General features: G+C 38.1%; 2 protein-coding genes across 2 annotated transcripts; one reads left to right on the top strand and one right to left on the bottom strand.

Annotated features, from left to right (window-relative positions):
- Positions 1 to 9148: 9148 nt before the first annotated feature.
- LOC127952451 (oocyte zinc finger protein XlCOF26-like) lies at positions 9149 to 26138 on the top strand. The gene is made up of 3 exons (XM_052550913.1): positions 9149 to 9227; positions 20642 to 20766; positions 24383 to 26138. The coding sequence occupies exons 2-3, from the start codon at positions 20682 to 20684 to the stop codon at positions 25051 to 25053; spliced, it is 756 nt and encodes a 251-aa protein (XP_052406873.1). The 5' UTR covers positions 9149 to 9227; positions 20642 to 20681; the 3' UTR covers positions 25054 to 26138.
- Positions 13796 to 16147, bottom strand: LOC127953080 (piggyBac transposable element-derived protein 4). The gene is made up of 3 exons (XM_052551974.1): positions 14269 to 16147; positions 14017 to 14078; positions 13796 to 13911 (listed from the first exon to the last, which is right to left on the bottom strand). Exon 1 carries the CDS (start codon positions 16145 to 16147, stop codon positions 14447 to 14449), a length of 1701 nt encoding a protein of 566 aa, XP_052407934.1. The 3' UTR covers positions 13796 to 13911; positions 14017 to 14078; positions 14269 to 14446.

The raw sequence follows: 26138 nt of genomic DNA on the forward strand, positions 1-26138 counted from the left end.
TGTTTGAGCCTCTCTCAACTGCATTACAACTGTCGCGTGGGTCTGAACAAGTTGCATGTGTGTGTTATTTATTTCAGAAAGGGCTGTATTTGTGCTTGCAAATGCCTGTTTGCATGCATGCAGCTCCTTCCTCAGTTTCAGTGGCATGTGCCGCCTTGCAGAGACTTGGCTGCTTTCTCAGTGCCTCAATCTCGGAGCGCTGCCTCGCCACCTCAGGCCTCAAATCCTCCAACACAGTCGGTCTTGCTTGGCATCCACTGCTTTCGACTTTCACCAAACTAAACAGGACGTCAGCCTATTAGGAGAAAACACGATATACTATTATTAGGCTACATTTTACATCTTTTACCATTCGCACAAATACGGAATAAGGTTTTAAAACATAAAATAACCATATTAAGTAGATAACCGCTTCTTCTGCCATTTTTCTGATTTTGGCTTTGGTAGCCGATCCGTGTTCTCTGACAAACTTGTCTGTCAGCAAGGGCGGAATAATTAAAACAATAGGTTAAGCTATTTGAAAAATAACCATTTAGAGTGCATTATTGTTAAATCAGTAAATTATATATGTGTATATATATAAATATTCACCTTTTTTGTGTTCCTCAGCCTGGAACCGTAAAACGACAAACTCTTAATTTTCTTTAAAACCAGCAGATCAGAAGTGTCCCCGATGTTACTGTAGTATGTGGTACTATGTTGCACATGCTACCTTTTATCCTGGCTATGAAATGTACGTGGGGTTGCAATTGTGTTGCTACGTTGACAAAGCAACGCAAATTAAAGGGGTTCTATATTGGGGCTGGCCAATACCCCCACCCCACCAAAAAACAATAAAAAATTCACACAAAAAAAAAAAAAAAAAAAAAAAAAAAGATTTCCCCTGCTACTTAATATTAAGACGACAATTAAATTGTTCAAAACAAGTTTTAACTTTGTTTGTATTTTACATTCTGTTATTTGATTTGGATTTTCCCCTGGGGTAAAGTGAAATCCGAAACAACAAGCCAAAAAGACAACAGTAAATTATATACAAGCTATAGCTAAATATGTTTAACATGTGTATTATTCCTAAATATGCAGTTATATCATGCGCCGTTGGCATGAATGGTACTCGTGATGGAGCAGTGGTCGAGTGCTACGTGTTAACATACAGTTTTACTGAATATTATTGTGTAGAATAGGTTTACAGCAAGTGTCTTAAGTGATTATCTATCAAGTGTAGTTGTACGAGTTGAAATGTAACGATTTAATAAGAAAGATGTGCATCCAAATCTTGTATTTGATAATCTTAGCAATTGATTATTATTGTGCAATAAACCTGGCATTGTGACTCTGGAGTATTTTTTTCCTCTTTTGTATAAAAGCTTCATATGCATAACCTGTATAATATTATATCATAATTATGAAAATAAAAATAAAGTTATTTTTATAATTTTTATTTATAGGCTAAATAAATTAGTACACTTAAGACAAAACCGTCGCCACTATTGATTTTTTTTTCTCCTACAGGTGACGTTGCGGGCTCCGTATTACTGCATCCTAGTGGATCGTAAAACACTGTAAGTCCCCATAACACAAACATATAAATAAACTTACTGCAAATACTCATAAAAGAGTCTAACAATTCTGTATTTTGTCATCTTATTTGTTGCTAATATTATGCACAAAAAAAAAAATAATAATAATCTGATCATATGATCAGATCAGTATGTCAAAATTAGCAAAAAGCACTAAGATTGCAAAAAGGTCTGTCAAGCTTAGTTTAGGCTAGTATTTTGCCTCTCCCACCCTCTGGATTAATGGCTTTGGTGACAAACATTTTAAACAATGTGCCCTTCCCCCATCTCAAACTTGTCAAGTGTTTGGGAGCTAGCACTGTTAAGCCCCTTTCACACTGCACGTCGGACCCGCAATATAGGGCTTGGGCGTCGTGACGTAATTACTTGGCGTGGCCGCCACGTTGAATGCTTCCTTTACTGCCATTCGGACTCCTGCGCAGTGTTTAGACATACTCCCTCTCATCCGTGTGTCTTAATTTGATGAATGAAAAATCTATTTTAACCATTTTCAACGGTTGCTGTATTGTGGGGTGTAATAGCGCAACACATAATAGCCATGGGGAAAATAAAATGAGAATAGATTAACTTTACACTGCTTTCCTGCTTGGAGGCGCAACTACGGAGACCATAACATCCGAATATTAATTTATATAGCTTAAGTCAACATTGAAAATAAGGGAAATTTCTCGAGTTACTCATCCAAAATACGGGAAATTTCAACATTCATCTTTTTGTTGCTATCCCTCTGCTGACAGCAAAAATTCGTATTACAAAACTTCTGCATTAACTAACTTTAAGCGATTTGTGAAGCTAGGTCTAACGTGACTTTAGTTACAGATTGGCGTGAAATCGTGCTCTCACAACAACCACGCTATCTTTAAAAGCCCAACATCACGCTATGGTTGCTTTCAAGTAAGCAAAACGATGCTTTGAAAACATCTGTTTCGCTGGAAGGGCAAGGAGTAGCAACAGGACAACAACACAGACAACAACACAGAGACTTGACAGGTCTGATGGAGGGGCTAACGGGATATTTTACAGGCAAATACTAAAACGGGAAGACAGCAGGAAAACAGCTCAAATACGTGAGAACCCCGGAAAAACGGGAGGATGGACAGCTACTAACTACACTTTTGAAACACATTGTTAAAAGTCCATGTGTTAATGGTTGTTAGCACTAACGGTTACTAAACTAGCAGCTAGGTAACGTTAGAGCGCAGCTTACCGGATTACTGGATACTGTTTTGCCGTTGTTCCGTTTCTATGATTTGCAGCTCCTGAACCCATCCATTTGTGAACTGTACATGAGACTTGACTTGTAGCTTCGGAACTGTTCTGAAGTGTAGGCGCTCACAAAACAAACAAGGTAGCCGAAGATATCTGTAATGCAAACGTGCAGCAAAAAGTCTCCGTCGGTACTCCACTATTTGTTGGGAATTTCATATGGATCCAAACCGTTAATAGAGCCGATTTTGTCCACATACCGGTCCCTGGCATCCCTATTTAGCGTATCCCTATAAATCCCACAACCTTTTCGCGATTTTGACATCTTTTTTTCTTTCTACCAACTCTGCTCTTCTCGTTCAACTGGCTGTATGTTTACATTCGCAAAGCTGGCAACATGGCCGCCACGTCCCAGAATGCAACTTGGCGCCCAAGCCCTATTCCCGTAACATTGCCTGGTCGCCTTCTGTGTGAAAGCAACCACGTCCCGTAACTGATTACCGAATTGAACCCGGGTCGGGGACTTGGTAACATTGCGGTAATCGATCCGGAACGAGCGCTGTGTGAACAAAAGCCAGATCTAATTCCGTATCGAAGGCGCGACTCTTTTACCGGCTGTTTTGAAGGAAGATCAACATTCGCGACGAAAACATATGTGCAAACTGTAATGAAGCAGAGATCAGTTAGTTCCTCACTTTCCGCGCTGACGCCAAGATCGTTTGCTTGCTTCAGTGAAAGTATAACGTGCCAAGCGTTGTCGACTCATACATTACACGTCACGCGCTGATGTCACGTGTCGTTACGGGATCTTCAAGCGTTGTGTGTGAAAGCACGCACATATACCGGGTCATCACTGGCAGTGTGAAAGTGCCAAATCGAGCGACCAGGGAACAATTACAGGAACACTTTACCCCTGTATTTGCCGGAATGGCAGTGTGAAAGGGGCTTTAGTCTTTGGAAAGAGTCAATGTGGCACATCAAAGAATGGTGCTTTTTCTACACAAAAGATAATGTAATTTCTTTGTCTTTCAGGGACATTTTATGGCAGTAAATATTCTGTACTATGTTCTACCAATACGGTGCCATAATGTTAAATATCTTGGTCAATTATTTACAGCTAGACTAAGGATCTCCAACTCTTGGAAAGCAGACTTTCGACGAGGCATTTAGCCATGACGAAGATTTCTTTCGAAATGAGCGACAAAGTCAGGTCTTTGTGGGGAGCAGGGCACTTTCTTTCTGACATCAGGGCTTTCCTGTTGCAGTCAGGTGTGCATGTCTCTGACAAAACTATAAGACGTCTTTGTCGTCGTCGAACTCACGTGACTAAACAACTGTATTGAAAATGAACAGGTATACTATACAAGAGTTTATTATTTATTTTTATTTTTATGTCTTTTAAGATTATATCTCATACAGTTGCAGTATGTCGACTAATAAAATACCAATATTATATATATATATATATATATATATATATATATATATATATATATATATATATATATATAATATTGGTATGTATAGTGCTGCACTTAAACTTGTCAATGAAATGCTGCATGAGGATGATGAGCGGATAGCAAAAAAAATTTAGGACCAACTTCAGTCCAGACTGCAATTACAAGTATCAACCCGCACAATCAGGAGATCAATAAAAAAAACTCTAATGGACATACGGCAAAGCCAGGTAACTTTTCCATATGCAATTCTAGATGCTACTGTAGATTAATTTCAACATTGTTTCTTATTATCTCAATTTGTATAATAGGACGGACATGTTGTTTCAAACCTGTATGAATTTCTTTCTTCTGCTGAACAGAAAGGAAGATATTTAGAAGAATGTCAGTAACCAGGCAGTTTCTGGTCCCATTGACTTCCATAGTAGGAAAAAATATATATAATGGAAGTCAATGGTACCAAAAACTGCCTGGTTACTGACATTCTTCTAAATATCTTCCTTTCTGTTCAGCAGAAGAAAGAAATTCATACAGGTTTGAAACAACATGAGGGTGAGTCAATGTTGGACTCCTACTATGAAAGATGACAGAATTTTTATTTTACAGTGGAGTATCCTTTTAATTACTAAATGCATTACAAAAATAGACGATTAAAGAACAAAGACTTACAAAGTACTCTGTTGCATTTCTGTTTGGTGATCTGCCCTTTGGACCTGAAAAAAACAAAACAAAAAAAATGTTTTATGTGGAATGCTCAATCCAGTTATTTTTTTTATTGAATCCAAACAAGTTTCTGGGTTAAAGAATAAGTATAAGTATATAACAAAGTTTTAAATTAATTTTAATAATTATCTACATTATTTTATCTAAATGAAAATCATAAGAGATGATGAAAAAGGGTTTGGTCTGCCAAAGAAGACAAAAAGAACGTGTGCAGGAAAAGAAGTTTACCTTTTACACTGTTTAATGTGTTTCTCCAGGTCAAAAAGGGGAACAACTCCAGAGCACTCCTGGCAGACTTCCTTTACAACGTCCTTTACAACAACAACACATTGTACAAGAATAATTATGTTAAACATTTTTGACAGTATTCATTAACTACTAATTATTCATATACAATTTATAATTATACTTTGTGTTCCTACTCAATATAGGTGTATTGAATTTCCACTTAAGACATTAATCTTACCATATCTTCTGTTGATGTTTCTGCCATTATGGATTGTAAAGGAAGGTTGTTTTGTAGTGGAGCTATGTAAGCTGTGGCTTTATTTAAGCCCCGTTGACCCTTCGAATATGGCATGGAATACACAGAATTTGGTATTGGGATGCCAATTAAGTTTTGGCCTCGTGTTCATCTCAGTATTTTGAAGCCATGTGCACTTTTGAGAAGAGGGTAAGCACAGGTTAGCTGGGTGTTCAATTCTTCAGATGTGCCTGCTGTGCAAACCAGAACCAACCTTTTCAAGCCTAGGCCAGATAAAGCCAAAATTTGGCGTTCTTTCTGGGAAGGAGGCAGGTTACTGTTTACTTCAGCCAGACAACAAAAAGTTTGTGTGTACTGAAAATAACTTCTTGTCTGTGCTTTTTGGTATGGGCTGAAAAGACCCCTTAACACAGTCTCTGTATGTGTTCTCTTTCTGCTAAATGTGTGAGGTTGTCTACTAGGCATATATGTCTGGTGTTGCACTGTTTTGCAGGTTGTTTTGTGACATGTAGGGTGTATTTGTATGCAGTTCTGTTGGAATCGAGGTTGTTGGACCATTTTGCAAAAGGTTTTGTGACAGTGTATTTGTGTCCAATGGTCCAGAAATGAAAGATGATTGGATTGGAACGCAGTAAGGATGTCTGTGTGGAAATGGCAGTTGATGGATGGTGTTGCTGGGGATTTAAGGGAAGGGAATTTGTGTGGGGATGAGACTGAGTTGGGATAAATGTGGATGAAGATGTTATGTTTTGTTGTCCTCTGATCAAGTCTGATGCTCTAAAAAGCATTTCAGAAGCTTGTAATCACTCACTTTCTTCTCTGTAAGGAAATAAGAAAAGTAAAGTTAGAAATAAATGCTAATCTTACAAAACACATAACATAATGATTTATTAAGCTTGAAAATAATAATGCAACAGTTCACACAAATGCAAATAAATAAATAGGAGTAAAAGATTGCGATAGCGCTATTTAAGACTCAAATCAGTGTTTAGGCTATAAAGAACCCCACCCCTCTTTTTTGACCGTGCGCCAGTATTGCGTTCTTTTGAATCTTATCGTCCTTTGAATCTTAACACCTTAAATGCACATTGCATGTAAATCAGATAAATCAAAATGTTCATGGGGGAACATGATCATGCCCTGAAAATGCACAAAAAAATAATTGAAACCGCGAGGTGGTCCATTAGGCTAGTTTTTTTTCTTTTAACTTTGAAATTTGCTGCACTCACGAGTCACGTATAGCCTCTTAAAGTTCAATCATCACAATAGGCTGTATTGTAACTGTTTATTTTCTCCACACATTTATGATTTTAAAATTGTCATTAAGAATTTTGTTATACTTTGTTACTTTTGTTATACTGTAACCTACTTAACCCAATATCACCATTTGATAACGAACAAGATCGACTTCAAGAAACCTAAATAACCTAACTTGCAGAACTTAGTAACAATAATAATGATTTAAAAAATAACAATTGTATTCTTAAATTGTCACCTTAACAGGTTTTTATACAAGACCTCCTTATGTTGCTGCTGCAGAAATTAGTTATGGTAGACGAATAGCAGCTAAGCTTGTAGCCAAGACCTAGCAAACAATTAGTCTGCTTTTAAACATTGTTAAGACGTTGTTAATACATGATCCACTTAATACATATCAAGATATAACGCTAAATAATCAATAACTTTTTTTTTATAAGTCAATAACTGCAACTTACGAAAATCGATCGCTCTGCATCATTCCGCTGAAATGAGGCGCGCAGCTCTGATCAAAATTTGGCGGCCTGCACTGTGATGCGCTTAACGTCAACGCTTTTCTTCCCAAGGTTCCTGCAACTTTCAGACTTCTAATTGGTCAATATTCCGCCCAAAAGGAAACCGCCCACCAGAAATACCCAGCTATCAAGGCTTACTCCACCTGATCACACAATGTTTCTTTACTTGAAATTTGTCCTGAAAGCCAAAGTTGCTGAGGAGATTTGTTGCCTTGTGAAGAAAGAGGGTGTCGGTCCCATGTGCTTCTGAAAATATTAAGCTTTCCTGGGAATCATGACAAATTGTAGACATAAGATGTGCAGGTCATTGTTGGGTTTTAGAAAGCCAGAGTCCTCAAGATGATGGAAAGCTGCATAATAGTTGCTGAGAACCGAGCACCACAAATCACGCCATAATCGCTCAATTCGTTGATTGTGCACAGTTCTGCCTTTGATCATGCTCCTTTTTTCTGACAAAGTAAAAAGGAAGATTTAAGGTACAAATTTGTTTGTGTTAGTAATGTAGAAAAAACAACATCATCAATATCATGATGAAGTACATGGGATGAGATTGTTGAAGTGAAAAAATAAAGAAATATTTAAAGTAAAAATACCTGATCCCCTTAAGGGATGTTCTAACATGAAACAACATCAACATTTTCACCACCATTGTCACTTCGGACACGAACAGACAATCCAAGACTCTGTACAGCCTCCAAAAAACAATGAAGCACCGATGAGGCTTGGTTGTTAGCATTTGCTTGAAGATACAAGATTTTCCTGCTATAACCATCAATTCCTCCATGGACAATTATTCGCCATCTAAAATAAGAACAGCAAAATAACAATTATTCCAAAAGAACACATGCGATAGGATTGTTACAAATAAGTTCATCTTGGAAAGTATAGCTGAGGAATACTGTAAGCAATTAATATTGTATATTACTTTTTTTTTCAACTGCTTACACATTTAAAAAAACTTTGGCTTTTTCCCACCTAAATTTTACACGCATCCAAGAATTGCACACACAGAATGCAAAATGCCTCATATTTCTTGCAAGATGAAGCATTGTATGTGAATGTGTGTCCACAGTTTCAAAGTCTGCAGTGTGTGTGTGTGTACGTATGGTCAGTACTCCTAATGTGTGTGCACTAACTTGGATGGGTTAAATGCAGAGGACAAATTCTGAGGATTACCATTCTTGGCCTTCATATTATGTCAACTACCATAATTCTCCACAATCATATGTAACTGACATTGTTAAAAGGAAAACTAAATTAATGAAAAAGGTTAGTTTACATTTTGTTAACCATAGCTAAAATAACATATTTATAACCATTTTCATACGGTTTTAAAATGGCACAATTACAAAAAAATAAATAAACCACTTTCCACTGAAAGTCTGTCATATCAAACAATTTCTCTGATTTCATGCTGGACTTAAGAAAAGATTATTGAGAAATTAATACATTAATAACCCTACAAGGTTGATATAAATCTGCAGGTATTGATCATGCTAATGTTGTTTGAAGGCAACTGCAATTACAAAATAATTTACCATTGCACAATTAATTTTTACAATTAATAACATCACAACATGTCTATTGACTGTTTAATATCTGTTTGTATTTGAGGTTGATTTCAATTTTCATTGACAAATGTAGTTCATTGTCTAACAGTAAAATAATGAGGCCTACAAGATTTTGGCTATAGCACTAGAAAATACATCAAATAAAAATATTAATTTGTCTTGCCAAACAAAAATTAACCATGGTTTTATTATATTAAAAGTGGAGTAACAGTTTATATATATTGTTCTATATTGTTACAATTTTAATATTTAAATGGTTAGATATGGTTATATCCAAAATGTATTGAATCAATAATTCAACTATGAATAACTCTTGAAATACTGAATAAATGCTTGAATATGTTTGTTGTGTGAACGGGACTTTTATTTTGATACGGCGCTGTGACGTCATTAGCGTCCCGCTCCTGCATCTGTTGTGACTCGGCTGAAGAAAGGTGCGTGTTTTTAAACATTTACAGTTTTTATATTAATGCAAACCATGGAATCTTTATAGTTTTTACAAACGATGTAAGTTAAAGTTAATTCATTAACACTGACTGTAACATTACAACACGCTTTCTAGTGTCTGTGCACGTTGTTTTGAGCGAGTAAAGCGCGTTCACACACGAGGAACAGATACGAGAATCAGTTCATCGTGAACACGAATTCAGAGTCAATTGAATCATTTGATTCATAAAACGATGCTCTCTTTTGAATCGCTCGATTCAGCGGCGCATTCCGGACAAAACAGTTTAAACACAAACGCGTTTAATAATGATAACTTTTACAAATCCACAGGACATGTTTTGAGGGAAGTGCAATCGATTAAATGTGATCAACAAACTATTAAATTAAATGTATGCATTTAGCAAACGCTTTTACCCAAAGTGACTTACTGCATTCAGGCTAACATTTTTACCTAACGTTATATTACAATATTACAGTACAAATGCAAACTTAAATTCATAAATATGAAATGTCTGTGTAATTTGTGTTCTTGTATCAATTTGTTGTGCCAGGTTTTTAATGTTTTTGTGTAATTACCCTTAAGAAAAATAACCATGGTTTATTACACTAAAACTGTAGTAACTCATGTTTTTTTGGTGTGTTGACTACCATTTGTATAACCACAGATTTACTACAAATATCATGGTTAAACTATGGTTAATATAGCAAAACCATGGTTAATTTGTAGTTACCATGGTTTAACTTTAAAATTCCTGTGAAAATGTAGTAAAACGCCTAAAAAATAAATTAAAAAAAAGACATACCAAAGTAAATTGCACACTGTTCTTGAACCATTTGGAGTATATGCATAGTTTTGGTATATTTTGACATACTAAGGTTTCTTCCCAAATAGTCAGAATCACTGTAAGTCTTACTGATAATGAGTAATACAATGTGGAACACACTGAAAAAGAGGAAAAAAATACATTCCGCCAAATTTTATTTGTAAATCGATGTCTGCAAATAACTGTATTTGGGAGCTATTAGCTGGAAAACACAATAGGATCAAAGCATGAAGCCTTGTCAATAATGAGTAATTTATACATGTTTTAACATAATTTATTCATAACTAACGTAGACTACACCACTTGGAAGTTGGAACAAAGAAATAAAATAAGTCCTCTGTGACATCTTAACATCTCGGCACTCTAAATAGACTCATTTAGCTCATAAATAGACCAACGGACAAATAAAAACAAGTCTTTTTTAACAAATTAAATTAAGACAAATTTTAAATTAAGATGGATATTTGGCAATAACGAAATTAAGATAAAGGCTCCGGATTTGCTTAGCCACTAGCAGCTGACATTTAATAAAAGAATAATGCCAACATTAGCGTAAATACTCAGTCCACATTATGCATTTAAGACTCAATTAATATTTAGTTATCATTTGAAAAACCTTCCTCACAGAGATTTGGCTAAGCCTGCATGTTTTTGTGGAGGAACATTATTGAATCCACTGTAGTTGTCTTCAGCGCGTTCCTGCGCTCACTGATGTTGTGTCATTATTCACTCATTATTCTCATTATGAATATGGTCAAAACTTTTTCACACCTCAAACTTCGCTTTAGTTTCTGGTGCAACCAAAACGTAATCACCAGAGGCAAGCCTCCGTTACACCTACTCCGCATCCATTTTCGCATCTTTCTCCATTTTCGTATGCTTCTCGCACTAACCGAAACACATCACATGACTGTAGCGCAAGCCTGAGCCCGCGTAAGATGATATAAATTAAGCCCGTACCCGTCGGGTCCGGGCAAAGATCTTCAGCTCTAACTTGGAGACTCTAAATAGTCCTTTATAAACATCAACACATAAAATGCTGTTATTCTTGAATGCTTCAACGTACAGTCATAATTTTGGTCTCTAATGAAAGGTTACACTCAGAGCTATTCAGATTCACTGTCAATCATTGCTAACACATTACCAGAAGATTTGTGTTTTTTTCAATTCTGGACACTAAGCTTTGTGCAAATAAAGAGACAAAACAAGTGCTATGGTATTTTTTTAAATATTAAAACACACTAATGTATCACACTATATAACTATTTACAAAAAATATATAAGTTACAAGTTACCACTCATTATAACAATCACGACTCGGCAAAAAGCACAAAGGCACATCACAGGAAGAGCACTTCACAGGTGACTTTGCATGGCAATGTCTGCACCTCAGATGACCTGTGATGCTGTCTCCACTGATATGTAGAGGCTTGTGATGTCCTCTGAGCGGGCGATGGAGCAGGTCTGTCAACCGCTGCCAGCTCTTCATCAAGAGTCTCCTTGAATGCCTTCTGGTGCATTGGTAACTGTCCTTTACCTTTTGTGATAACCTTGTAATCACAATGGCAATGTCCATGAAGTGATAAAAAATGTCTTGTACCACTTCTGGGTCCTGTGGATGATTTTAATAGCTGATCAGGGCATCAGAGAGGTCCACTCCACCCATGCACCTGTATGGACAGAACAAAACAACATTGAGCCACATATTTGATTTATTTTCAGATAGAATGAAAGATAGTTGATTATATAACACCTACCGGTTGTACTCTTTCACTGCTGGTATTTTTGTTTTTGGAAAACCAGTTCTGTTAGTGCGTATAGTTCCACATGCCCAGATCCTCTTTTGAAGGAGGTCGCAGAAAAGGTAGGAACTCGTGTAGAAATTGTCCCCTGTGCCAAGCAATTGAGTGTAAATAAATTCCATCGCTGACTCATAACTGAGCCCCTCGCCACTGTTTCCCTGCAGTTTTCCTTCATACACAAAAAAGTCCCATGTGTAGCCATTGCTCGAGTCCGCAAGTACAAAAAGTTTATACCCCCAGCGAACAGGCTTATTTTTCATATATTGTTTTAGCCCGATATGTGCTTTTGAGGCAACCATCCACTCACCTATTGAAATGTCCTGTCCGGGGTGATAGTTTGCTTTGCAGGCATCCCTTATCTCAGTGTACAGCGGCTTTATTTTGCACAGAATATCACATTCTGGGATACCTCTTTTCTGCTCATTAGCAAGCATCGTCCTCCAAGCTGCTGATATGAGGGACTGGCACATACCATGGAACTTTTTTCCGGTGAGGAGCTTTTTAGGGAACAGCAAGTTGTACAGATTACCTCATCGCCCGTAATCAGTGATTGAAGGGATATTTCCGGCAAGGTCACGTCAATCCACGGGTTGGAGGGTCTTGAGTGGCGAGTTGAGCCATAGCCGTTGGTGTTACAAATTATTGTCTGTAATATGGAGTTAGTAAAAAAAAAGTTGGTAAAGATGTAAAACCGTGTAGCTAGCTGTTTGTATGAGCTTCGGTCCAGGTGAGTTTGTGGCTCTGAAGGTGGGCTGTGGTGGTGTCACATCTGAAATGTCAACATTGTTCCATCTGTCTTTAGATGCACAGGTTGACATCTCAGCCTCGCTCTTCCTCTCCCTCTCCTTCTTGGTGAACCTCTCTGGGAAGGTGTGGAGAGAGGCTCCTCTCCTGATGAGGTGCTCTCATCATGTCCCACAGTAGGGTTGTTTTTGCTTACTGGCTCCCAGTCTTCATCTGATTCTTTGTCAGGTGATTGTCTGGGTTAACCTCTTAACCTGTGCCCCTATTTTTAAGCATTTTCAGAAAAACGACATACCCAAATAAAAATGTTTGTAGCTCTTGAACCCTGTGGTCTAGATTCACAAATCTGGTCTTGTTTGAAACTAGACACTTGAAACTTTGTTACCCAAGAGTCATAATAACTCAGAGGTAGTGTAGCAACAGAGTAAAACATGGTAAAATATACATGAGAGTGTCTTACGATTTATTTGAATGAACTTTACCAATGGAAAATGGATGTAACTTTTATGTCAAAGGCCTGAAAACACCACAAATGTAAAGCTGAATCTCTGTCCATGTTTAGATTCAAATTTGAGGATGATACTCCAAAAAATGTAGATTCTGTTAGCTTTTTTCCTAAAAAAGTCTAGGCGTCCTTTCAAAAAGGCTACTTGGAGACTCCAAATGGACATCTGTAACCAAATCACCAAATGAGTCAAAACTAAATTATACATGCATGCATGTCAATTCAGAATTGCTTTGCCCACCAAACCACACAAGAAACATTCAGAATAACATTTGAAATGTTGACTCATTTAGTTAGCAGGTGTCCAATTGGAGTTTCCAAATGGCATTTTGGAAAGGACGCCTAGACGTTTCTTGAAATAAAAGCTTTTTTGAAGTACAGAAATCTTTATGGTATCTTCAAAACTGAAGTTTCTGTAAGCTTTTTCTTTTCTTTCCAATAACAGTTTAGGAATCCTTTCAAAATGGCTATTTAGAGAATGAAACTTCATACTACATAAACCATGTATATCAATTCTGAACTGCTCTGTAAATGAAACCACACAAGAAAAAGAAATTCAGAACAACATTTGAACATTCTAAATAAAGTCTTTATTTTGAACAATTCTAATAACAAATAACAGATCTTATTCGTGATCATTTTAGAACTAAATAACAAAGCTTTTTGTACATTTGTAACTGTAACTACTAATTATTATAATTATCCAGTTACTAAAACAACTTTTACAAACTATAGGAAGACATTCAAGGCAGTCACGAAGAAGGTTTGTCCTCTAACCAACTGGGAAACAAAGCCTCTGAAAGACAAGAAAGGGAGAAAGAGAAAGTGGGAAAGTGTGGAAGCAGAACAAATCAAATTTGCAACACCATGTAAACACGTGTGTGTATGTGTGAATACGAACCTATACTGCCTCAATCCAGTCTGTCACACTTGCTTCAACTGCGCCGACTCAGAAGACACCCACTGCAGATAAGAGGGAAAAAGACGGAGCAAAATTTGTGTAAGCAGAACAAAGAACATTTTAATAAATTAAAACTAGGAAATTTGAATAAATCAAAGCTATGGATTCAAGTCTGGGATTTTTTTTCTAATGTGTGCATTAGATGGAACACAAAAGCTTTCTATAAGAGAAAGAATCAGGATCAAAACTTACTGGTCATGCATCCCTCGCTGTTATAGTCTCACACCAGCAATGGCTTCAACTCCCTTCATCTCCCTCCTCGGAACAATTTTTCAGGGTCTGATGGATCCACCTAAACCTGGGAACATTTCTGGAACAACTATTAGATTTGAACTTTGTATACAATGTAACACGTAAACTAAAAACATGATTAATATTTCCCACCCTGTGCATGCCAGACATTGAAACGCTTAGGCAGAAAACACAGTGACACCTCACAGGTTGCACACATGACTGGTGTCTTCTGATGGCAAAGCGTGCACTTTCGGCGGCCAGCAGTGCTGTCATCTGTGATGTGCTTTGGGTTGTGGCAGACGACACTCGAAGCTGGAGGAGCAGCTGTGGCTGATTCCAAGCCAGCAAGTTCCAGAACAAGCGTTTCCCTGAATGCTTTCTGGGTCAAAGGTCTTTCCTTCTTTTCTCTAGCCAGATGCTGATGCAAAATGAAGGCATTGACAACAGCAATGTCTACAAAGTGGTTAAAGAAGGTCCGATACCATTTCCTTGTCTTGTGGAGCACTTTGTAGTATCCAATGAGGGCATCAGACAGGTCCACCCCACCCATGAACCTGTTGTAGTCCAGCACAGCACCTGGAATAGGTACATACACTTGGGACCACTGCCCATCATTGTCCTTGATCCTCCTTTGCACTGTGTCACCTTCATATGCTTTGTTGAATGTAGAACACATCAGTACTTCCCGGGTGTCTTTCCATTCCACAAACAGCAGCTCATCCTCTCTGAGCCATTGAATGGACCCTCGTGGAGCATTCCGCGGCAATCTGTTGGTGGTGGTCTTAGGGAAACCAATCCTGTTAGGACGAATGGTGCCACAAGCCCAAATCCTCTTTGAGAGGAGGTCTCTGAAAAGCATGGGACTGGTGTAAAAGTTGTCAACATACAGCTTGGAACCAGCGCCCAACATCTTTTCGTCTATGAGTGACATGACAGACTCATAACTCAGCCCATTCTGGGATGGCATGGACTTACCCTGATACACAAAGAACGCACAGGTGTAACCACTTAGTGAGTCTGCCAAGACAAAAAGATTGTAGCCCCATTTAGTGGGTTTGTTCTTCATGTATTGCTTTAGTCCAGACCTCGCCTTTGATGCCACCATCCTCTCATCTATGGAGATGTTCTGACTTGGATGAAAAAATGTTCTGCAGGCATCCCTCATGTTGTCATACAGAGGCTTGATCTTCCCCAAGCGGTCATAAGATGCTGTTCCCTTCTTCCTTTCATTTTCATCATCATCCTGAGGATCGCGAAGATGAAGAGCGTTTGTGATGTTCAGAAACTTCCTACAGGACATGATCTTAGCAGGAAGGGGAATACTATAGACTTGAGACCTCCTCCAGTAATCAGTCACAGAAGAGACCTTCACAAGACCCATGTATACAACCAGTGCCAGGTACGACTTCAAGTCTTCAACAGAGATGGTCTGCCATGCCTTGTCTCTTCCCTGGTGATTTCTGGATCCAAAGGAATTTGTGTGCTGAACGATGGTTTGCAGCACAGATGCAGAAAAGAAAAGCTGAAACAACTGCAGTGCTGTGTAGGATGCAGTTTTCACCAACTGTGGCCCAAGTTCTCTAGCAGGCCTAAACACCGGCTTGGAAGGCCCAACGTCATCCTCATCCACATTATGCCAACTTACCTGTGAGGTGCTAGGGGACACAGCAGGGACTGACTGGCTCCTTCTCCCTCGCCCTTTACCTCTCCCTCTACCTCTTGTAGCTGCAGCAGATTCAGATGAAGATGATGAAGATGACTTCCGTGGTCTCTTCCGTCGCTTAGGACTGGGCTCTGGATTCCAGTCCTCATCAGTGTCACATGCACGTGTGTGCATGTGTTGTGTGCGTGCAGGTGTGTGTATACACACACACACACACACACACACATTTCAGATTATAAGTGTGATGTCCTTATTTATGTATAATATACAACCCCATCACATAAGGTAATGTTGCACCCTAAATTTTGTACCTCACCGCTGTCACTGTAATTACATGATAAACATATACAAACATTCAATACAATGATGTTGAAACTTACCGATCTAAAAGGGGATCGAGTCCATGGATAAACATCTCCTCTGAAGCAGAATCGACGCTCGACACCGTGCTATCCCCGTCTGAGACGCTTCTCTCCAAGTCCTTCTGCTGCTCTTCGTTGCTGCTTCTCATCACCTCATCTAAAACACTCTCAACACCATAAAAACTCTTCTGAATTCGACGTGCCATGGTGTAACTTACAGATTTAGATCGAGCTTCGAAGAAAATCCGCTTGTGGAGCACTCCTTGTAGCGCCGCGAAGTCGATCTGTGTGTGAATGGCTGGATGCAGCGTGGTGAAGACGAAGACGCACGGACACACTAACTTGACGCACGGGTATTCTGGAAAAATGCTTACGCCCACTACGCAAACTGTCAATCATTGTAAACTTCCTTGTAGTTGGCTTACATAGCCATCCATCAAAACTTTACTGGGTAGGCATTGGCTGGCTTTAAATAGCCGAAAAGATGGTGCGGTGATTAGCACCTCGCTGAACCAGTCAGTGACTCCAGCATCGCCTGTGATTGAAGGAGAGAGGCGAGGGAGGGCTCATTTTGCTCGGAAGAGACTATCTTTGGGGAATACATTCCATTTCAAAGCTGGAATACGAATTAGAATCGATATTTCTTTGAAAATGAACGTTATCGATAACTATAACTCGAATCGCGCCTGTAAACAAAGGAGGATTGTTCATTGTTCAGTGCGTAAGACGAGAGCGTTGAAAACACACTACAGCTAATGACACTCTTTCGACTAGGTGTGCTCCTATCACGATGGATAGTCTGGGCCCTTTCCAGTGTAACTACACTGCTTTTTTTGGAATGTAGTGGATTTTTGGAGCAACAAAAGGCATTATAGCTGAGTTGACTCAGTTTTATTGTTCTTTCGGTTGTTGCTGCTCTGACAAAAACACTGATTGTACCTGCTCTTTTAAATGTTTCTTAAAATAGTTTGTATCATTCGAATCGTAAGAACCTCAGCTTTCCAAAGATATACAACATGTTTCACTTTTTTTTTTTTTTTTTTGGTGTTTCACAAAGTTAACCATCAAAGCACTGCATGGCCTGCGGGTGGTACGCTGGAATTGCATCTTAACTATAGTAACCATGTTTTTTTGGTTTTACTTTTATTTTCGTAAGGGTACATGGTCTGGTTTCACACACAGGGCTTTAGTTAAACCAGGATTAGGCCATAATTCAATTATTTAAAGGACTCCTATTTTTACAAATTCTTGATTTTGTTTTGGGATGTCAGAACAAGCTCTCATACTAGGTTTGTAATGAAAAACATTATTTTGCACACATTGTACATTATTACAACACCTCTCCCCAGTCTTGCATGAATGGCTCAAATAGTTCCTGTATCAAATATAGGCCCGACTTCTGAAATACAAAATGTGTTGTGATTGGTTAGCTGCACCAGTGCGTGCTGTGATTGGTTAGCTGGGCCAGTGTCCTCTTTGACTGGTTAGCATCGCCAGTGCGTGCTGTGATTGGTTTGCTGGGCCAGTGCGTGCTGTGATTGGTTTGCTGGGCCAGTGCGTGCTGTGATTGGTTTGCTGGGCCAGTGCGTGCTGTGATTGGTTTGCTGGGCCAGTGCGTGCTGTGATTGGTTTGCTGCGCCAGTGTGTGCTGTGATTGGTTAGCTGCACCAGTGCTCGCTGTGATTGGTTAGCTGGGCCAGTGTGCGCTTTGATTGGTTAGTTGCGCCTGTGTGCGCTGTGATTAGTTAGCTGGGCCAGTGTGCGCTGTGACTGGTTAGCTGGGCCAGTGTGCGCTGTGATTGGCAGCACTGGGCAGCTGGTCAGGAAATGTTACGCCCCTTACCACAGTCGCCACAGCTTCAGTTGTAAATATTGTGTCAAAATCAAATCAGTTTGAGCGTGATTTAAACCCGGATGATTGTAACCACTCTAAGTTCGTCTTCTGTCTTGGGAAAGCTAATGTGTCTCCGACTTAGTGATAACACTCGTTGCCTTCTCAAGTGCAGCTCAACCAGGTCTCGTCCCATTCTTAGATCTTTGTGATATCACAAATCCCAGAAAATATTTAGTCCAAACGAGTCGTTTGTTGTAGTTGTTGAAAAGTGATTTCTGTTAAATAAAATATCTCCTTCTGAATCAGACTTTGAGCTTTGTAACTGCAGATCTTTTTTTATGCTCGAACATAGGGGTGTGCCGGTTTCAGAATTGGTGATGACGGTTATGACGTGAGTCAAATGTGACGGTTCATAACATAACCGTCAGGGGGGGTCCAAGTCGGGTTAACTCCGTGTCAGCGCACGCTCTGATCGGTAAAGGGGCAGAGATTTCAGACCTCCGTTTATTAAGGAGATCTGTCACAAAACTCATCATCCGCGCCAACGTTTTTTGAGCAAATTTCAAAGCCGCACCCGCCCGCCATCCGCTGATTGTTTTGGGGTCTATGGCGATGCAATGCTTTGCTGATGCGAGCTACAAAAAAAAGCCATTGCCATTTGCCCATTAGCTCCGCCCACTACCGGAGAAACTGGTATGTCTTCTGCTTGTTCGAAAATGAATATGAATAATTCTAAATTTAATCCATTATTTTGACAGGAGAAGACAACAAAGAATAGTTTACATATAGAGTGTTGTTTAAGCGTGGTAAGACTCTCGCTCTCTCTCTCTTTGCATGTGTGAGAAACGGCGCTATCAGTAAAGTGACGGTGAGTCGTGCGCCTTCACAAAGAGTTTACAGAGTGTCAAATACAGGTGCGCTGTGTGTCCATTGAGATGAGCTGAAAAGTTCAGATCGCTTGATGGAGAGAGGACTCTGAAGCTCAGATGCTGAAATTAATGCAATCGTCATGCGCTTCAGTCTATGTAGTAAACAAACCTTCACGTCTCTGCTATTCATTAATTCACCCAGAGACGCGCAGAACACGGATTTATATTTTAAACAACTTTTGCGGCTTAACATTTACAGATACTGGTCCATATGGAGATTTTATTTGATTATTTTATGCTAACTTTGGCAAATTCCATGACTGTCCATATTAAAATCCAAGTCTTCCATGTCACGGTTATCGTTGTCTGCTTTATTTGCTTTTTATTTATTAAAATACATGCAATTGGTTGATGAAACATTTATTAAAATTACGATAAAATTTGTACAAAACGAAATTCGTTTTTAAGAAAGGTTTTCTACAAAGCAAAATTTTATGAAGTGGTAAATATCATGTCTGACGATTTACAAAACTTCATTAAGTGGTAAAAACCATGTCTCCCGATATATTGCGCATCTTATGATCCTATCTAAAAAATGAAAATAATTTTTGATAAAAAATGTTTGTAAAAAATATTTTAATAACACTGTTTTGGCGGTTATAGAGTTCTAATGACGGTGTTCAACTATAACCGCCGGTCTCACGGTTATATACTAACCGTCACACCCCTACTCGAACAGCAACATAACAGACTAACTAAAGTTGAAAAAGTGAAAATTTATTATAGCATTATAGCATCATTATATTTAAAGGTAAAATTTGTAAGATATTTGCAGTAAAATATCCAAACACCACTAGGCTAATGTTATATATTTTGTTCAGCTGATTACTAACAATATCTCTAATGTTTTCAACCGCTTGTAAATTTAGTTTCTTTTGATCCGTATATTTACAGAAAACGTATGCTATTATAATGATCAACAAGATTAGTATTATGGGGCATACACGCCAAACGCGGGGCATCGCATCTCTAGACACGCACGTGGACACGTCTGATCCATAGTCTGACCGCGTCTTTACATTGACTTTGTATATAATCTACTCGCGCAAATCGTTGAACCTGCGTTAAATCCATGATTTATCTTTCTGTCTGATTGATGGCTGTCAGCGGTTTGGTAGAAGACAACAAATCCCATCATTCCACTCTCCTTTTTAGCATCATCAAACCACGGGTTTGTTATTGTTTTGGTAGTGCGCCCTCTAGTGGCAGGTCCTACAACCTGTACCTTTAAGTAATTATTTTTATAAAAGTGTCTTAGAAAAAAAAAAAAACATTACTCTTGTGCATCTTGAAATAAAACAAAGACAGATATATTTTAAGATCAGTCAGTGCAAGTTTCCTTCTGGTGAAACAGCTCAGACTTGCATTTTAATTTAAGCCTTGCCTGTGAAACTGTAGTTATGTGATTTGAGGCCATTAATCGTCACTCTATTGAGTCCCTCACCAGTGTGCTGACTGCTGAACTAGGGAGCTGATTGAGACACACCCAGTGATTTAGTTTGGATTGATTTATCTCTAATTATTCTTATTTTAAACATGACAGATTGTCCAAAAACTCCTGAGATCCACACACTATTATAAAGATGGCGTTTATTAAAGAGGAAAGTGAAGACATGAAGATTGAAGAAACATTGAAAGTCAAACAAGAAAATACTGAGGAACATACAGGTTGGTTTTCATTCTTGTTTGATTCTTATTAAAATGACAAGCTTTACAGGAAAACATGATGTTTCTGAAGCATGTCCAGGTGTGTAAAATACTTTTTATATTTAACTTAATAACTGTACTCATTACTTTTGGGAGATTTGTATTTTACTGAAGTACAATTACAAACTAAACTTTTTGTACTTTTACTTGATTACATTTCTAAAGAAAAACTCATAACTTTTACTCCTTTTACTCATAAATTTTAACAGAATTTAATTTCAACTCGAGAAGTACATTTTAATTTTTTGTTTGCATTTTGCTTTATACCCTCTTACATTAAATATGTAAACAAGCTCAAACATGTCCTTGATCTGTGAGATCCAATGGTGTTTGTGTTCATGAATCTGCCCCCCCCCCCACACAAAAAAAAGAAACGGTAATTCATTACTCTTGACTGTACTTTTTGAGTTTTGATATAGCCATTAGCTATGTAGTATAATGGGTGAATGCACAAGACTGAGTGCCAACAAAGTTAAAATTTACATTATATTTTGGCAGCCGTTCTTTCTTTCAAATAAATGTTACAGTTCTCCAAAAAATGTTTCAATAAACACTATGTAAAATTAATTGTAAATAACGTCTAGTGATGTTCTTACCAGGGAGTGGATAAATGGTACAATGATGACATGTTGAGTAATAATTATGGCTTTCAATGACTACATTCACACTGCAGGGCTTAATGCTCTATTCCGATTTTTTTTTTTTTTATTAGATTTTTTTACTAGACCGTTCACATTTCAAATTAAATGCGACCTTTTGTGATCTCCTGTGTGAACGTGAAATGACCCATAAGTGACCCGAATGCGCAGAAGAGTCCTCAACTGTGATCGACACCACTCGTTGTTTGTGGAAGTAGCTAACGTTAAACATAGATGTCAACAACAGTGTAGTCAACAGCGGAGCTCTTTTTGCAATATTAAAGTTATTTTCCCAACGGAGCCAGCACAATTACAATCTTCTCGTTTTAAGAAGAAAATTAAAAAGGAGGAGGAGAGCAAGGTTTTTGGCCATGGCGTTTTGTGGAGCAGTGTTAGCATCGTCGGTACAGAGAAACGTGTGGGTGCGGAGTCACAGGCAGGAGTGGTGGGATATTGATGTGAATGGCTCTTCTCGTTCCCGCCTACTTCAACGCAGAATTTGGCGTTTGTAGCGTATCAATGACATACGGGTCGGATGTATGTGGCCTGGCCGTTCAGACGGAGGTCTCATTTCAAAAGATCAGATACGTATCGGATTCAGGACCACATACCCAAGTGGCCTCGATCCGACCCAATTACAGAAAGCACTGTGCCTTTTTATAAAGATACTTGCCAAGACAGGCATTTTTAAGCATATAAGTGTGTATTTGTTTAAGGCAAATTAAGCAGCAATAATACTTACCTCATGTGCGCGCCTCTCAGGTAATGCTCAGAAACAGACAGCTCGCGCAATGGGATATTTCATGTGAAAGATGAGAAACTGTCGATCCAACAATACAAACAAGCTGAAGGCTTAAAGGGATAGTTCATCCAAAAATGAAAAATGTATGTTTATCTGCTTATCCCCAGAGCATCCAAGATTGTTTCTTCAGTAGAACACAAGTTATGATTTTTAGCTTCAGTTGTTGCAGCCTCTCAAGCGTACAATTTATGGCTAGGGTTGTAACGATAAACCGGTATGACGATATACCATGATGTATACATGTACGATTATCACACCATATAAATTAGCTTATTCATGGAAAATAACAGACACCGAATCTCACCTGCCCCTAGGTAACAACTTTCAACTTAACTGTTCTCTTGCTCCACCCACACGTACAGCGGAGACAACATCAGAGACAGAGGTTATCTCTAATCTCTATCCCACGTCAAAATATGAGTTAAAATTGGTACTAGTATGGGAATACTTTTACTATAGAAAAAACAAATGCTTATTTGTCCACGAGGGTGGATACAGTTTGCAAAAACTGTAGCCGTAAAGCGGCTGCAAAACGAGGAAATGCATCAAACATGTTTACCTATTCAGAACATCATCTTTCCATGCAGATACAACTATGTCCAATTTGTAACTTATGGTTAAAGCATTATATGATTTCTGTGATGCGGACTGAAGCACAGAATCTAGTCATGACAATGAATTTATAGTAGATAGCTACAATGCAGATGACACACAAAATGTGTGATTTAATGAATAAATCAAAAACAGAGCTGTAAAATAATGACAAAAGCATTGCTATATAAATATATAGGCTAATCTGTTTGTTTTGCATGTCTCTCTGTGAATGAGCGCCAGCGTGGCTTAAAGTGCCAGGTTTAACAGTGCCTGCTGTCTGAGGATGTGAACACAAACACTGAGAGCCCTACTGAGAGAACAATTAATAATCATTTCATCATTTTATTTGAGAAAACCACTGTCAAAAACAAATACATTGACCCTCAAAGCTCTTCACTACAACCTGTCAAAATAAAAGTACGCTTTTATATTTTAGTTATAACAATTCACATAAACACTTTTAAAGAGTATAATTTTTCCCCTCATTTTAATGTATTAAACGCTGTTGTGCAGCCCTTTTGCAAAAACATTAAATTGTTAAACGTTTACGCATTTTCTTTATTAGTATTATTTGTATTAAGTAATAGAAGTACAGAATCATGAAAATCTCATACTGTTACAACCCTTTTATGGCAAATGGTAACAAAATCTATGAGAGTAAAAAAAAAAACATGCACGGACCAATCCATATTAAACCCTATGGCTCGTGATGATACATTGATGGGTAAAGACACAAAACAAATGTTTTATACAAGAAACTGAACAATATTTATATAGTTGTTGTTTTTTTTTTTTTTACCTCTGATTCACACAATGTCCGAACTGTTTTGAACGAGCTTATCGAAATTTGTAAGCACTGAGTGCATAAAGTGGCATAAAGCATTTTCATCCATAGAGAGAATGATTCTCCTTGATCAAATTCTTGGAGCACCAAGTCATATAATTCCATTCTATTTGGTCGAATGCTTTTTTGGTATTGACCGATAAGATGGTGACATTTAAATTATAATCATACTTTGAATATAACATGTTCATAAAGTGTCTCACAATTAAAATAGGAAAGCACCCTCAGATAAAACCAGTCTAATTGGGGTGAATAATTTTATTTCTACATCTATTTACACTATTACCAAGGATTTTATAATAAATAATTATTCTGAATTCAGAAAAGCTATGGGGCGGTATGATGCTGGATCAATTTCATCTTTCCATAAAGAATTAAAGAAACGCTGCCATCATACATTGTGGAAATTCCTGATTTTCAATAGAATGGTTAAAAAATCTCAACATCAACATTCAATTCCGAAACCGTCAAGTGAAGACGATGCCCAAAATGCTGTAACCCTGTGCAGTCCTTCATTTGCAGTGCTCTGATGTTGGTTGTGGCATTATCAGTAGTGAATCGGTTTTGACACTCCTCTTGCAATCCCCATGACTGAAGAACTTCCTTTCATAGATTAGTAAATGTTGGTAACTATTTTTTTTATTTTTTTTTTTTTGTGCTATTTAACTGTTAACTTTTATAACCTCTTTTCCACCATAGACCTCATGGCGGTGAAAGAAGAGAGCATAGCACCAAATGAAAAGGAAGAGAAAGAACGATATGAGATTCATCATGATTTTAAAACCGAAGAAGAATCTATCAGTAAACCACAGATTAAAGAGACTTTCTCACAGAAAATAGATCATAAAACAGGAACTACGAGTTATTTCATCCCTTCTCACTCTGAAAAGAGTTTCAGTGAACATGGAAACCCTAAAGTCCACACTGGAGGGGAGTCTTACACCTGCCAACTGTGTGGAGTCAGATTCATACATAAAGGAAACCTTACAGTGCACATGACAGTTCACACTGGAGACAAGTCTTTCACTTGCCTTAAGTCTGGAAAGAGTTTTGATCAAAATAAATATCTTAAAGAGCACATGAGAATTCACACTGGAGGGAAGCATAATGTGTGCCATCAGTGTGGAAAAAGTTTCCGCCGAAAAGGATTCCTTAACAAACACATGACAATTCACACAAAAGAAAAACTTCTTACATGCGGTGAGTGTGGAGAGAGTTTCGAACTACAGGTAAGCTTTGAAGAGCACATGAGAGTTCACACTGAAGGGAAGCCCTTCACCTGCGAACAGTGTGGAAAGAGTTTTACTCAAAAATCAAACCGTAACAGGCACATGAGAAAACTACACAGCATATTTTCAACACAACCTTGATCAACACATGTGGATTCATTTTGAGAGAACTGTTTTATGTCATCAGTGTGGAAGGAGTTTCCTCAAACAGGAATCATGTAATAACATTACGATGTGTAGGAAGCTCTGAAGTGAAGACCAGGGGTCTCATTTATAAAACTCTATGCAGATTTCATCCTAAAAAGTGGGAAGTCGTAGCCTAATGGTTAGAGAGTCGGACTCACAATCGAAAGGTTGTGAGTTCGAGTCACCGAGACATTAAGGAAATATGAGATACAGACTGTAATGCCATTTGTGCCATTCACATTCATTTGTGTTGTTTAAAATTATACAGTATCATTGTTAAGGATTTGTAATAAAAAGATGAAAATATCCTTAAGAACAAAACGATTTAAAATAGTTCTGAGATTTATTTTAGAATAGAGTCGATCTCATTCTTTTAAACTGGCCAAAAAGTAAATTGTTTTAAAGAATTCAAATTAAATGTATGTAGTAATGCTGAGAGCATTTTAAGAGTGAAATGTGCAAATCTTACCATTTACTTTGAGTTGTATCATTTAATTACAGTGTTACTTTTTTAATAATGCTGTGGATATGTCTTCACACGACATCAACACCTCTGTGCAGCTGTGGTTGTACAGTAAACTATTATGATTGGACTTATTCAAACGGGACAAAGTATTGTTTGACCACTGAATCCAGCAGTGTGGTCAAGTTCACATCTTGTGTAAAATTAAAGTGATAGTTGACCAAAAAATATTAATTCTGTCATGTCGTTATAAACCCCTAAGGACTCGGTTCATCTTAAGAACACAAATTAAAGGGGTCATATGATGCTGCTGAAAAGAACATTATTTCCCACATACTGTACATTATTGTTTCTCCTCTATGCCCTGCATTCTGAAACATGATACATTTTTACAAAGCTTATCGCCCTAAAAAGCGAGATGTGATGTGATTGGCCAGCGATCAGTGCATTGTGATTGACCGAATACCTCATGTGTGTGATGGAAATGTTACGGCCCTTAACATATTGTGATGCCCTGTCCGGTCGAAGCGATGTGACATAAACATTAGAACCCATTATAAACATGATACAAACATGA

Source organism: Carassius gibelio, chromosome B3, assembly GCF_023724105.1.
Source record: "Carassius gibelio isolate Cgi1373 ecotype wild population from Czech Republic chromosome B3, carGib1.2-hapl.c, whole genome shotgun sequence".
In the NCBI taxonomy this organism is placed as follows: domain Eukaryota; kingdom Metazoa; phylum Chordata; class Actinopteri; order Cypriniformes; family Cyprinidae; genus Carassius; species Carassius gibelio.

Coding starts and splice junctions, on each gene's coding strand:
- LOC127952451 (XM_052550913.1), top strand. CDS start 20,682: ATGGCGTTTATTAAAGAGGAAAGTGAAGACATGAAGATTGAAGAAACA. Junction 20,767..24,382: donor AAATACTGAGGAACATACAG/GTTGGTTTTCAT, acceptor TTTCCACCATAG/ACCTCATGGCGGTGAAAGAA.
- LOC127953080 (XM_052551974.1), bottom strand. CDS start 16,147: ATGCACACACGTGCATGTGACACTGATGAGGACTGGAATCCAGAGCCC.